At 38.8% G+C, this 15,523-nt stretch overlaps 1 protein-coding gene across 1 annotated transcript; it reads right to left on the reverse strand.

Annotated features, from left to right (window-relative positions):
* Nucleotides 1–3,817: 3,817 nt before the first annotated feature.
* LOC103713467 (DEAD-box ATP-dependent RNA helicase 3B, chloroplastic) lies at nt 3,818–14,058 on the reverse strand. Its single transcript, XM_008800408.6, has 10 exons — nt 13,439–14,058; nt 12,780–12,916; nt 12,265–12,676; nt 10,095–10,193; nt 8,580–8,804; nt 7,594–7,971; nt 7,048–7,191; nt 6,380–6,475; nt 5,323–5,618; nt 3,818–4,291 (listed from the first exon to the last, which is right to left on the reverse strand). Exons 1-10 carry the CDS (start codon nt 13,868–13,870, stop codon nt 4,222–4,224), a joined length of 2,289 nt encoding a protein of 762 aa, XP_008798630.4. The 5' UTR covers nt 13,871–14,058; the 3' UTR covers nt 3,818–4,221.
* Between the last annotated feature and the right edge of the window lie 1,465 nt (nt 14,059–15,523).

The raw sequence follows: 15,523 nt of genomic DNA on the forward strand, positions 1-15,523 counted from the left end.
AATTTATGACGGTTCTGGATGTGTCGGTTCATCTTTTTATTAATACTCTTTTGAGTCATAAGGTTTTGAGTTAGATTCTAAATCTAATTATTTACATAATTTTTAGAGCAATATAACTTTCTTAAAAGACTATTTTTGTGAAAAAAACAACATTCTGAATGAAGTTAAGGCTTTTAAATTTCTATAAAATTAAACTAAATCTAATTTTGTGCTTGCAAGTTAAATTTTGATAAACATATATATATATATATATATATATATATATATATATATATATATATATATATATATATATATATATATATATATATATAGTACAATCAAGTTCACGTTCTTAGGCTGTTGGAAATATTTTGTCTAAAAATTACTATATGTTTATTTTATAGAAGTATTATAAAGGAATAGTCTACTAAAATAAAATCAGAAAATTAAAAAAAGCTTGCCTGAATCGAGGCATATGATATACACTGCCCTAAGAACGTGATTCGCCCTTACGTGTAGGTCTGCGACAATCTTGTCTCCAAGGTACAATAACCCAGCTCAGCCCAATCATTCTCTGACGAGCACAATCGCTGTAGAGGCTTGATCCGATCGACTCATTTAGATGCACAGAAAAGATAAAAAGATAGAAAGCAGAAAGTTGAAGAGTAAAAGAACTCCTTATCCATAGGAGAAATTCTCGAGAGACAGAGTATGAGTGAGAGAGAGACTGGATTATTTTTTGATTAATCCTGAGGAATCTATTTATAGATTCTATCCGAAAAACCGAAGAGACATGATGGTTCCGAAGATATGTAACATTGCGGAAATACCGTATCTTTTCAGAAACTAACATTCTTTTTCAAAAAATCACAACTCTTCTGACTCATAAAAAATTATTTTAAAGTATTTAAAATAACTAACAATTAGAAAATAAAAATAAAAATTTTTATTTTTAATTAAAACTCCAACAGAAGGATGGGCAGGACCCTCTTCTTCCTCAAAGACTGAGGAAAGAAGAAGCGAAAGGTCACAGCCTGCAGATTAGCATGTAGGAGAGATTTCTTGGGTACGTTTTTGCCAACAACCTTGGCAGGTGTAATGCGGAGTATATTTCCAGGTACTGCCCCTTTTATCGTAACGACTCGTAGTTCACTCTCTATCTTCTCTCTATCTTCACAATCTTCAACTCCCACCCTTCCAGGCATGTTTTTTTTTACCCTCGTACACACGACCAAGGGTCGTTCCAGCACCTATAGAACCCAAGGCTCTACGACTCCTAAAACCGCGAGCAGTAGCAGTTTTGTCTTTGGAGCCTAAGGCTATTTTGTCTTTGAGGCCTTTTCTACAGTGGACCGGCCTAAGTCCAACTCACAGGAGGGTCTTTTTTTTTTCTTTTATTTTGTCTTTGAGGTCTTTCCTGCGGTAGGTCTTCTTTGGGCCAGGGCCTTAGGCAACCGCCACAATCGCCTAAGAGTTAGGCCGGCCCTGGCCGCATTGGCCCATGTCAGAAATTGTGTCTTGAGGAATGAGTGATGGAATGGGATAGTGATACGTACCGCGTGTTTCTTCCGCGAGCACATCCCAGTATCCCACTTGCGGTCGAATGGGATTGTTAATTTTGTCAAAGATAGACTAATACATGAAACACTTGGTTAAACTGAAACATTTAATTGTAGAAATGACAAAGATATGGATATTGTTGCTGCTAAATTCCGAGCCGAAATTGTTCGCCGCTCGGCGTGCGCTAAGTCGGTGAGAACCTAAGAGAAATAAGATCGGGTGAGACCGAGGTGGGTAAGAATTGATTACCGCCGAGACCAACCTATGAGAAGTCCGCTTACTGAAAAATTTCTGGCGGAGGACTTCCAATGCTTAAGCCAGAATAATAGAGCAACAATGTGGAAGGAAAAAAAAGTTTATAAATAGAAGTCTCCAAATGAACTTATTTGAGGATCCCCGGATTGTCCCTTTATATAGGGTAAAATATACATCTGTTACCTTGTTATCTGACTTAGTGCTACATGCCTTAACTATGTAGTAATGATCAGCCATACGTTGACAACATGATAATTGTCCCATGCGAGCAGCACGCGGCAATAATAACGTTGATCGCACCTTAACCGCAACCTTGATTTATCTGTCGGTCGTTATTGCTTTCGATCAAGGTGACCTCGGTTTTACTGAGGTCATTCCCCTCGGTTCAGATTAAAGTCAAAAGGACCGGTTCACGCCGAGGTCAAGATATCATATATTTTTCCCCTCAGATATGCATGCATGCTTCTAATGTTTCGATAAGAAACAAAAGTTTCATGTCAAGCCTCTGGAATCGGCTGAACTCTATATGTTGCCTGTACATCCAGAGGCTGCAAGTTGTTGGTTGTGCTCATTGTCAAGTAACAAAATCGGTGCGCGTGCAATAAACTTAGTAGAATATAAAAATCATAGCATTCCGCCCTACAAAAAAAAGCTTCATAGAATGCATAAAAATAATTAAAACACAGGGAGCCTGTCCCTAGGGCTGCAAATGGACTGGGTCGCCCATCAACCCAGTACCGATTGCTGGGACCCGAACCGGCCATGAGATTCGACTAGTGGGTTTCTGAAGTAGACCCAATTTCTACCTAGCTATCACCTTGATGCCATCCAGAAGTACGAAGAGAAGCGAAGGCAGAAAAGAAGACTGTCGAAGGAATACCAATTTCTTCTTGTTCACAGTTCAAAGCAAATAATACATCAAACATGGATGTGAAAGAGTGCGGTCACGGTTGGTGCAGATGTTCTCCACCGTAATTTAGTAATCGCCGCTCCTTAAGGATCATCAATCCCACAAAAGCACATATGGGAATGGAACCTTCCAAACTCAACATGAAGCGAGCTCACTATTTCAGTCTAGTGTACACAATAATCTTCGAAGCAGATCTGGCAATTCTTGTGCGTTGCTTCGCGCCATCCTAGTACTAACCGCTAATTGCATTTTTTTATAATCAGAACATCATCGGCTTAAATTACTAAAAAGAACCAACTTCGGTGGGGCGCCAACTTTGGTGGGGATCAGTCCGCATCATCTCCCAGCGAGGTGATTAATAAATTTCGTGATTTCCAGTCACTTTGGCATTCCTTTCTAGGACTAGTTAGGTTGCTATTATTAACCCTTCTGACAAAATGTCTTCCAGCTGTTCATAGCTTTTCCCCCTTTTTCCAAGTTATACCATTTCCAACTCCCCCCACTTTCTTCTTTCTCAGTTTTATCAAGCGTCAACCTAGCATTAGCCGTGCATCTTTTCAGAACTTTGATTAAAAGTTGCACTCACATCCAATGCACATGAATAATTGAGTAGGAATATAAAGTTGCAGCAATATCTTGTGCTTTCTAAATAAAAAACTAGGCCATCCTTTTTTGATGGGAATGATCTACTATACATTTCTTGTATGCATATGTCCAACAAAATTTCCAATAACCAAGCAGCAAGAGAAATGGCGTGCCACAGAAAAGCTCCATACAATGCCACCCAACCAGTGGCACAGTAAATATATACCACTTCAAAATAGCTTTAGGTCTTCCTTTCGGTTTACTGTAAATCTATGCACGGCAGTCTGTATTTTAAGTTCACCTCACTGACGGCCTTTGCAGCATAAATGCCTGTTGATTTTTGAAGTTCATAGATAGTTTTTAATTGTAAGGATTACACATCCAATGCAAATTATACTACTTGAATCCTTAAGCATGATACATGCGACCGAACAAAGAAAACCTGTGCACTTGGCCAGCTCTGATATACCAAAGATTATCAGTAACAGGACAACAATATCAGCAGCGAGATTAATAAACACAAACTGCTAAAAAGGCATTAGCGGATACATATATATATGATCGACAAGTCATCAGCAATCCTTTCATCTAGATGATGCATTTGGTCTTTGTTTTAGCACTCCTCTGATAAATACCTTCGTGTATGAAGGTGAATAACAAGTACTCAATATCCTGAAGCCCCTTCGATCAACCTCAACCCCCAGGGGAAAAAACCCCACTGACAAAACCACAAAGTACTTAATAAACACACGATAACGACCTCCTCCCAACCCATTGGCCACCAGTCAGATCTTGCACGGTATATTGCAATTTTATGGAGCAACTGGACATGCTGATTTGCCCACCATGTAGTCTTATACAACTCTTGTGAGATCAGGACAGGATTGCATGGTGCAATCAAAATTCAAGAGCTTCCGTCTTCTAAGTAACTACTTAGTTGGACATTCTGATGCTCGATGCCCACTTCTGCCACAATTGTAGCATGCACCTCCAAAGTTTCTGTTGCATTATAAAGATGCAATCTCAGAAATTTGCAAAAGTAACCATCACAGGATTGAAGTTAAATTAATGACTGTGTCTAAAGTAGGATAGTGAGGTCAAGGTATAAACATAGAGAAGCTAGAAAAACAACATTCAGGTTACAGAAGCAACATCTCAGCAAGAGTCGGCTGTTCGATTGTACACTGTCCGAAAACCAAAAAATTGAAATGCATTTATACTAGCAGTAATTCTGGAACACGATTTTCTTTCAAAAAAGGTCCAGGCCAGACACACCAAAAGTCCACCTGATACAGGTTTGCAATCAGAACATATCAAGCAAGTGCCATCTACCAGTCAGAGGCTTAGATGTTTCCTTTTATATCTTAATATCTTTAGTTTCACAACCTTCTTTTAATTAACCTAGACTTTGTTGTTTCCACATGTCCAATTCTTGGAAGTGTATATATAAGACCCAGGACAGCTTCGAAATTCTCATTAAGAGAAAATCAGGAAACAATGGTTAATTGTTGAGAGTTAATACTGCCAGTTGTTCACACCCGTGAAAACAGGTTATCGCATGTATGAGATTGGAGGGTATCCAATAACAACAGTGGCCAAGAACCAGGAAATTGATAGAAACCTGTTATTATAGGTTAAAAAGTAGGCTACATTGAGAATGTGGAGATATATAATCTGGAATGTATTACAGAGAATTTTAAACAATCATAAAGATTCATTAAAAAGAAAAAAAGAAAATTTACCTATATTTCAGTATAAAACTGCTAGTCCAGTTTTGCAACATTTAACTGGTCATGTATGGTTCAAATAGATTGAACTGCTGAATTACTCAGAGCCACCATAACTATGCATAAAGCCATCTGATTCTTAAAGAAAGTTTTTTTATAAACACAACTTCTCAGCAGGCTCATCAAACAAGTCATAGTCTGCAGTTTCTAAATTAGAGAACTTTGCTCCTGAATTCAAAGAAATTAAGTAAACTAACCTTAAATTTTAGAAAATTATCACTATCTGGAAAATTGGTAGTTTACCTGTCCCTGCTTCCAAATGATGACGACCGACCAGATCTTCTACCACTTATCAACCAATCATCACCACTCCCTCTGGATGACCTAGACCAGCTATTATCGGTTCTGTAACTCCTGCCACCACGCCGAAATCCATCACCACTATCATTGTCTCGGCCACCCCAGTTTCTGGAACTCCCACCCCCGTTTCTGGAACCCCTGCGACCTCGGTCTCTAGAACTACCTCTGGAACCGCGGTCCCTGTTTGAAAACCTGCCATAATTATCTGTTGGAGGACCATCATCTTGCAGGGCTGGCAACTGCAAAAAGGCACACAGAAGACGAAAGCATGTCAGTTATGTCAGCACTCAAATGACGGACCCAGTCCATCCTTACGGTAGCATGACAAGACCGAAACAACAAACCAAGAAAACAACAAAGAAAGAGTGATATAAAAAGTATTAGGCTCTCTTATTCAAGCTAAAGAAATCAGGATGTCAAATTCATCCCTAGTAAGATATTATGGGTGATTAAAGTCTCCTAAGACCTACACGGCAAGCCAGGAAAAGAGCAAATAATGAGGCCTTCATGAAGGATTAAACTCCTCTCTTCAGAATTAAGACATCAGAATATACATATAATGACTGTTATTCCATGGGGAAACCGGGACAACCTCCGTCCCATGGCATTTAAAACCTTGATCCTAATCAACAACAAACTTAGATTTATTGCATACCATCTTTTTCAATCTTACATCGTATCTTCATCTGATTAAAATATCTTTTGATTTCAGAACTCTATGTCAGTTCATAAACAATATCTTATTCTGTAAGTCGAGAGAGAATCAAATAAAGACATCATTTTCCCTTGTAATAGCTATTGACCAATTATTGGTTTCATTATAATAGCTATTAATCCATTCTAAATGAATTCCAGTTAAAGGCTTTACTGCAAAAATAACATTTTCAGATGTCAAGGGACATGCACACTAATGAACCCTTCACACACACTCCTTTGGTGTAAAAATTTGAACACAGATATCAGCAAAGCTGCTTACAAGAGAATAAAGCTCAAAGACTACCTTCATGATCTTGGATATGGTATTTCCTGGAGGTAGCTGCTTCTTCAGTAATTCTTTTGCAATTTCCTCAGGTAAATCAAAAACCGCTCCCTGAACCTGATATAATAAACAGGCAACAGAGATTTGCTTAAACAAATAAAAAGTGCAGTAATATGGGACCGATAAAAAATTTGAAAGCAAATAATATATTAATAAGATTTTAAGATATTAACATGTCCATGTTGTAAGCTTAGATGATAAAGGTAAAAAGAGATGGCTTCTATTTCATTATACATTGCATAACGGTGAGGGATTATAGCACCAATGTCAATATTGAAATGATTCAACTATATGCAGTGATGAAGGATATCACAGTAAGGGGGTACTGGAATGACTTGCACTAAAATAAATATTTCACAAGAATTGCTGCTAAAGTGCTGATATCTTTGCCGGCAAAACGGGCCAGTGCATCCAAATGCAAGCCTATGCAGATTTGAAGCCCAAATTTGAATTTTGTTGAACAAGCGAAAGTTTATGTATTAAAAATTAAAAAATGATAAAAATTAACAACTTTGATCTGCATTATCAATTATATAGCAGAGAACTGAGGAAGACAAAAGCCAGCAGTAGATAACAGAAAGAGGAAAAGGCAAAACTAGGAGAAAATTGCTCTCTGGTATAACACAAACCCTTTCATCTGCAATCAAGTATATTTTGCCAACTTCATCAGCAGCAGCAGGATAGACATCAGAAAGAAACCCAGTAACAGATCTTGGAGAAAAGAACCCTCTTGTATATTCTTGTTCACGTGTTAACTGTAATGTCACCCATCCCTGCAAATGATAGGGCAGATGAATCGGAGGAAACATGAAGACGTAACTAAATTTAACAAAAGCTTGTTTAGCATATAGACTGCTACTTTTCATGGCATATAGGCACCACGAACATTATGCTCATATAGGATGGGATAGCGCAAACTATACTCCATAGCCTTATCAATTCAGTTTGCAACTGGATCATTCACTAAGAACGAATAGTTGGATCAAGTCAAGCAGTTCTAACTCATACTTTACCGGTTAAAAATACACAACTAAATTAAAAATGTCTACTTAGTAGTAATTGGATCAGGTTGGATTCAAACATGCTGCATCATGACAAAGATCATGTATCTTTTCTGTTAAATGCTATACAAATAAGCCTGAGAAATTATCAAAAACCAAACCCATTTTTTTTACCTGCTCATGATTGATAAGAGAACGAGATGAAGGTGGTTGAGAAAATCCACTCAAATGTGCCAATGCAGAAGCAAGAGCATTTGTTCCTAGTTCTTCTGTCAATCTTTGAGCCGTTGGAAGGAAGTGCTGTATGGACTCTGGATGTACACCCTGCAGAGTAGCAACAACTTGCTCTGCTGATGACTCCAACACCTCCTGCATCTGTGGTGGGCTTATAAATTCAAACTTGCATCCGACATCACGCTCCAGTGATTTAACAGTTCTCCTCTGGCTGCTACTAAACATCAAGATCGCTGTGCCTTCCTTTCCAGCACGTCCAGTACGACCAGAACGATGGACAAAGGTTTCTGGGTCATTTGGCAGTTCATAATGAATGATCTGTGAAAGGAGAAGACAAATTTTCAAAACATTTCATTGTATACTTTTATAGAGCAAAAATAAGGTGGCCAAATGCGAACGGAGACTTACTATATGTTGGCTGACCATGGCTCTTTTAACAAATTAATTAAATGCTTGCAGCTTATGTTCTTAAAGCATTGAATTTATTAAACAAAACATGTGACTTAATGTTAAAATGTCAAAGTAATGATTGGTTGACAAAAAAACTTGAGGGTATTAAAAGTTGATTGATCTTGGTCCTCCTATAATTAATTAGCCTGCTAGTAAAAAAGTGAATGGAAAGAAAATTTACAGCCAAATGCTGAAAACTTGACGCGCATAACCTTGAAAGTTGCTTGCATAACATAACTAACCTGGACCAGTTAATGGAGGTTTTCATACCGCCAGTACAATAAAAGCAATGAAACAATCCATAAAATGTTGAATTGGTTAGCTTGCATGTTTTTTGAGAGACGTGGATGCAACCCATGGAATTATATGTCAGTATGGAAAAAATAATAGACCTTCATCAGCATCATTAGAATATAATTAATTCTACAAATATGCTATAGCAGTCACACAAAGTGAGGCTATTGCACCAAACCTACCAGATCAACATTTGGTATGTCAAGACCACGAGCAGCAACATCAGTTGCAACAAGCACAGTAAACTTTCCTTGACGAAAACCGTTCAATGTTCTCTCCCTCTGATGTTGAGATATATCTCCATGCAGTGCCTCAGATGCTATATTATTGGTCAAAGCCATGGATACCTCATCAGCATCCCGTTTTGTTTGAGTGAAAACAATGGTCTTACCAGCCTTTGCATATACCTGAAAAAGTAAAAAGTAAGCAGTTTATTATACTGTTAGATAAAAAAGAAATAAAGAAAGAAAATAGATTCTTCTTGTAAGAGAATAAAGTTCAAGACTTCTCATGGTGACTGAGTATCACACAGAAAACTGTGCAAAAATGGTTCAAGGAAGCAAATCGGTACCTTTACCAAGGTTCGTTGTACTAGTCGATACCCTACAATACCGGACATACCATCCCGTACCGACATTCGGTATGTCATGTTGTCTCGTATCGTACTGCATATCAACATTGTAATAGGATGGTACCGGTACAGCATTCGATACCGACTGCGAACCTTGATCTGTACTAGCTATCAGCAAAAGTGCATGTCGGAGTGTGGGTGTATGCGTGTGTGTGTGTGTGTGTGTGTGTGAGAGAGAGAGAGAGAGAGAGAAGAGAAGAGAGAAAGAGACTGCTTTGACAATGTATTCTCCAGGAACTCTTGCCTCCATGAAGGATTCACTCAACAAGTGGACACTTTCTAACAAGCCTAACAACGTCATAAGCTGATTGGGCCGGTAAAATTAAAATAAAACATGACATATTCATAAGGAGTCTTTGCAGAGGTTGATGAAGCAAGGGAATTAGCACAGAAGCTAAATCATACTATTCATGAATGAATAAGACTTAGATGAGAGAGAGACTGCTTTGACAATGTATTCTCCAGGAACTCTTGCCCCCATGAAGGATTCAATCAACAAGTGGACACTTTCTGACAAGCCTAACAACGTCGTAATCTGATTGGGCAGGTAAAATTAAAATAAAACATGACAGATTCATAAGGAGTCTTCACAGAGGTTGATAAAGCAAGGGAATTAGCACAGAACTAAATCATACTATTCATGAATGAATAAGAAAGGGAATTAGCACAGAACTAAATCATACTATTCATGAATGAATAAGAAAGACCTAGATGAGAGGACCTAGCACAGTTTAATAATGTAATATGTTCTGTAAATAGTATGATAACTAAATCACCAAACAATTCCAAATACTGTTTACAAGAGGGCTATCAAGAAACAACTGCCCAGTGCATCGCACAAAATTAAACTGGAAAAATACAGAACCTGCACATCTCCCAGTAAGATCATAATAAGTTGATTATTTATTTGGATCAGAAAAAGAAGAAAAGTTGAATATTCTTATCTGATGATTAAAACAGAACTATGATCACCATCTTATCTAGCATCTGATAAAGCTGAACCATACAGGTACGCCAACAATGAACAAGATAAGCACACTGTCAATCTTAGCTATTCTAAACATACCATGATTAGGTCACTAAGGATCATGCGCTTTGAAGTTGAAGTTGTTGGAATGGCATAAAGTTTAATTCCTTCTGGTAGTTTTTCATCTTGATCACCAACCTAAATGAAAAATATAGAAACATGAAAAGAATTAAGAATATTTTATGGAGCACAACTAAACAAAGATAGAGAAAGATGCACACGTATTCACATATTGACTTTTTTATGCATGAATGCATGTAAAAGTAGCACCAGGTCACTATTGCATAACAGGGCACATATTATGCAATTACAATGCCAGAATACATATGCCCTAGAAACGGTATATGGATATGGAAAACAGCAGAGCTTTTACTTTCAAATGATGCATATTCCTTCAAACTTTAATCCTGTATCCAAGAATCTTCAATATCCTCATGCAATCGCATGCTTGCAAGAAATTACTAAATTAGTCATCCAAATTTGTTTCAACTATATATTAGCATGATTTGAGCTCTTGCCATATATGGCAATACTAAGAAATTGCTAGCCAGCTCTGGAAGTCATATGACATACGAAGGACAATAGGTTGTTCAAATCAGTATTTTGGAGGTATAAGATGTCAAGGAATAGACAACCGTCAACTCTCAATTGAACCATTTGATCAAATTCAAAATCTAAGAGAAGGAATTTCGGGTTCTGGAATTTCATATATTTCAATCCCAATAAATTTTAACTGCATTCAGTAAGTGAAATATAAGCTAAGCCACCATGCAATACAAAGTTATAAACTACCAAATTCAAATTACATATTATTTTACAAATACAGTATGACAAATCATTATATGAGTGTTATGATGACCATGTCTTAGCTTGTTTGAATAATATTTTGTAACTAAAATAACACAAAATGATAGGAAACTTTTTCTTAAAAAAAAAAGGTTTACAAGACAAGCTTAGAAAAAAGAAAGAAACATGCAATAGTCCTTTCTTCGCTGAACGAGCCAATCAGAACAAGTTGTTTAGAATAAGATATTATTGATTACCTAATAAGCTATAGCAGCTCTAGGCTAAATCGACCTGTCAATGGAACTTATTCCTTTTGTGCAGATTTCTCCATTTTCTCTTCCCTGTACCTGAGTCCATGAGTGCATGCTTTACATTTTACATTTAGCAGCCTAGGGTTGCCAACGAGCATTCACAAGAGAAAAACTAACATGTTTAGTTGCCAAAGCTTTTTACACCATAACCTAATTTCCAAAGAGAATCTGACTGTCAAGAGATGCATTTTGCAGCAAACTAGCATGTTTATGATCATTCAAGTATTCTCAGATCCAAAAATGTTCCTTGAGAGCAAGGTCCACCATGCCGGTACCTGGCACCATATCGGTTGCCCAGCGGCATGAGTCGGCACGGGCCGTGCCAAGCCCGTAATGAGAGAGGAAACCTGCCGGAGCCGAAGAAGGAGAAGAGAAAAATAGAGAGAGAGAGGGGAAGGGAGGGAGAAGGAGCAGGCCTCTGCCACCCCCCTTGCGGCCTCAGCCGGCGTCCGTCGCCGCTCCTCTCTCCCTCCCCTGCTCACTCTCTCTTTCTCTTCTTCTTCTCCGTCTCCAGCGGTGAACCGTTTTCTACGTCGGAGCCACCGGTACAGCTCGAAATGGGTGGAACAGTCCGATTCGGGATGATTCCGCATTCCTTGCTTGAGAGGGAAGAAAATATTAAATTTATAACAAGAAAACATGCTTGGTCGATACAAATAACGCATACTCAAGAAATCTTTTATTTTTATAACGACAATTTTATGCTGCATCAGAAATATCCATCTGTCTAATAGCTATATCTCTTAAACAACATGCCATGCATTTTGGCACAAAAGCTCACCAACACCATGGTAAGGAAGCATTATAAATCTATCCTTTTTTATAACTGAAATTATCCAATACGAACACAAAAGTTTTTTACCATTCTTCTTATCGTGCATAAGTGGGCATCTAATAAATGAATTATGTTGTCATTAGACGATGATAAAGAATTTTGTATAGTATCTGTTTTGGCAGGGTTCATGTGAAGCTTAAATTACAAAAAATTTATCTGTGCCCAAACCTGATTCACATCTCTGACAGTGAGGATGGAAGAAAATCAGCAGGAATAAAAACAAGCAGTGGGTATAAAAATCATTACAAAATAAATGAAACAGCACCATAGTAGTTACCAGGTCAATTGTCAGGGGATCATTCAGATATCTCCTGGCCAATTTTTTTACCCAACTAGGCATTGTTGCAGAAAATAGCATGTTTTGACGTTCTGACGGCAGCTTTTCTAATATCACTTCCACATCTTCCTCAAATCCAACAGCAAGCATCTGATCAGCCTCATCAAGAACCAAATACTGAACTTCTCCCAAGCGAAGACTGCTGCTATTAATCAGGTCAATAATTCGACCAGGAGTTCCCACTACCACATCAACGCCATGAGCCAGTGCATTTTGCTGGATATTATAAGAAACCCCTCCATAGACACAGACAGTGCCAAGATATGGTGCCGACTCTTTAATTTCCTTCTCCACTTGCTTGGCCAACTCCCTTGTTGGTGCTAGAACCAGAACCCGGGGAAGACGACCTCGCCTACCAAGAGCAGACAACGCAAATAAGCAAAAAAGTAAATAAGAAGAAAAGCGAGTCCTTGATGCAAGATAACGTACAAAGCAAGGGAGAAAAAAATAAAAACCTTGAGACGCTTTGGCGTTCATTATCCTCTGCAAGTCGTTTAATGATGGGAATTCCAAAAGCCAGCGTCTTCCCTGTCCCAGTCTTTGCCCGTGCGATGAGGTCTCTGCCTTCAAGAGCAGGAAGCAGTACAGCCCTCTAAGAGAAACAACTAAAACATGTAAGGAATAATAGTGGCAGATGCAACTATCCGAGCATCCGCCCATCTAGCTAAGAGAGTGCGTCAGTCAATCCTGAAGTAGATAAATCAAAACAGGAAAGGATAATAGCAGTTCTCAATACCATCTTGCAGTGCAAGGCGAATAATATACTAACCCTCAAACGATGACGACCAAAGGATATGTTTCAATGGCTTACCACTACCAGTATTAGACAAAAACTTAACTACAAAAGAGGATAAATTGTCGATTTCAACGGGCATTCGAACTAACGGATTGGTCGTCTATCATAATATTGGATTGCATCAAAAAAGAGAGTATCAAGAGATGATGCAGATGTCAAACGGCGGTTATAGAATAGTGCATGAGTTTCACTGCCGTTCGGTCATCTCCAACGATGGGCTATTTGTTAATCTCCCCTATCAGGTTTAGAAATCACGCAAGCGAGGTTAAACAAGAAGTAATATTTTGCCCCCTACAGGATTTGCACCCCTCGCGTTACCTGAATAGGGAAGAGGTGAGTAATCCCACGCTTCTCGAGAGCACTCACGAGCTGCTCGGGCAACCCTAGATTGGCAACGGCGAGGTCTTCCTCTCCCCCAACGGCAGGGCCTTCCGCCGCCTCCTTGTCCGAGCCGTAGTACTCCTCCTCGTCCTCCTCTCCTTCCAGAGGTATTTTGGAGAGATCGCCGAGCCCCTTGAGCGCGTCCTCGCTCAGGACCGAGTTAGGCGAGGCCACGGCCGAGGGGACGAACAGATGGGGAGGAGCCACGGCGGGCCTCGAGCTCCGCAGGGAACAGCAGCAGCCCCTGGGCGTGGCCGTGGCTGAAGCCCTGAGGCCACAGAAGTGGGGCTTCTCGGAGGAGGGAAACATGAACGGGAGGGCCCTCTTGGAACTCCGGTAGAGAGACGAGACGCCGATGATGGAGGCCATGGCCGCCTCTGCTCGATGAGTAGCTGTCGCTCCGGAGGGGGAGCGGGGAGAAGAAATGCACGAGGAAAGAGGAGGGTATACGGTCGGGAGAAGAAACACACGATGAGGGAGGAAGGCTTCGGGGTGGGACTCGATAAGGCGGGCTTCCAAACGTATGGTCTTACAAGCCTCCACCGCCCTAGCCTGCGTGCCCACTTGCCCAATTTATAAATACGAGGGGGAGGAGGATTTCGGGGATGGATATCTTGGAATGAGATAGTTTTTCGGTTTCCCGCAGTGCACCCCGAGGGAAATTGACCGGTCGAACCCGCTTACCCTGGCCGCAGCTGGCCGAGATAGAAACTCTCCGTGTTCCTCTTGCCATCTACCATGAATTTCCTCTAGCCTCTCGACGATCAGAAACTTGTGATAATTCCAAATTTGCATGAAACTGGAAGTTGGTGGTCTCTCCCGAAACCCTGCTAAATTGTCTTCCCTTACTCTTACTTAGGTCTGTTTGGGAAAGCTTTTGGAAAGTCAAAAAATACTTTCTGCAAAAATATTTTTCGTTGGATATTTAGTAAAAATTTTGAAAAATTATTTTAATTTTTTAAAAAAACTAAAACAGCCTTTCGTGATAAGCTCCATTTTGGAGCCTTTCGAAAAAAATCGTTGGTCAACATGGTCGACAAGAAATGAGCAGATATTTCAAAATCTTTTAAGAACCACTAATTTTAAGAAGTTCATAGCATGCTAGACTTGCTAACCTGCTATTATGCTTGTTTGGAAACATATACTGATGGTGTTTGTATCCAATATCTAAGGATAGGTACAACTTTTATTAATTTGATCCAATCATTTGATTCATCAAAAGAAAAAAAGATCATGAATATATTCTTGAAATCTACCACAATAATCTAAATTGAAAATTCTAACAACAAGGGGCTAAAAATATAATTATCAATATAAATTGCACGTGATAGCACAAGATTGAAACTCCTTTGTTGATCAAATCATAATCATAATATGGACTAAGCATTGATATAATAACAAATAAGATCACCTTTGGTTTAGCTATTGATAATGAATCTATCAATAATATTGAATCTATCAATGATTTCGAAACTATTATCGACCATGGTTTTGATCTTCTACCTAAATAGATCCAGATAAATACATATGAAAAAGGAGAAAATCAATGATTAGAGAGTTGGGAGGGAGAGGAGAAGGTGGATGATTAAATGATCAACACAATAAGGAAGGGAAAAATGAAAAGCGCATGATAAAATTTTCCATTGTGGCTATTGTATCTTAGTTTTCATCTTTAATATAAATTAGTAGATAGTCAGGAATCTCTAAAATGATTATGTTAATAAGATAAAAGTTACACAGGGTCTTATAAATATCTAGGCATGAATTTAACCTTTTCTTAAAATTTTAAACTTTAAATAAACATTGGTCCAATTAAGTAAAAGCAAGCCACCTCTAAATACAAGTGAACGGATTGATACCGTTACTAATGGTAACTGCAATGCGTGAAACGAGATGCATATAAAAGGAGCAAGTGCAACACATAGGATGTGCTAGGAGGAGAGAAGAAGCTACTGGTATGACAATTTTATATTTTGTATAAATCAAAGAGAAACCCAGGGAGTCTGATGGAGGATAAAAAAT

Source organism: Phoenix dactylifera, chromosome 2 (genome assembly GCF_051530095.1).
Source record: "Phoenix dactylifera cultivar Ajwa chromosome 2, Ajwa_hap1_PhDact_Kaust_v1.1, whole genome shotgun sequence".
Lineage (NCBI taxonomy): Eukaryota > Viridiplantae > Streptophyta > Magnoliopsida > Arecales > Arecaceae > Phoenix > Phoenix dactylifera.

Excerpts from the sequence above, each read along its gene's own strand:
- LOC103713467 (XM_008800408.6), bottom strand. The coding sequence starts at position 13,870 with ATGGCCTCCATCATCGGCGTCTCGTCTCTCTACCGGAGTTCCAAGAGG. Across the intron at positions 12,917-13,438 it reads CTCACCTCTTCCCTATTCAG|AGGGCTGTACTGCTTCCTGC; the intron begins GTAACGCGAGGG and ends TGTTTCTCTTAG. Across the intron at positions 8,805-10,094 it reads TCCTTAGTGACCTAATCATG|GTATATGCAAAGGCTGGTAA; the intron begins GTATGTTTAGAA and ends TTACTTTTTCAG.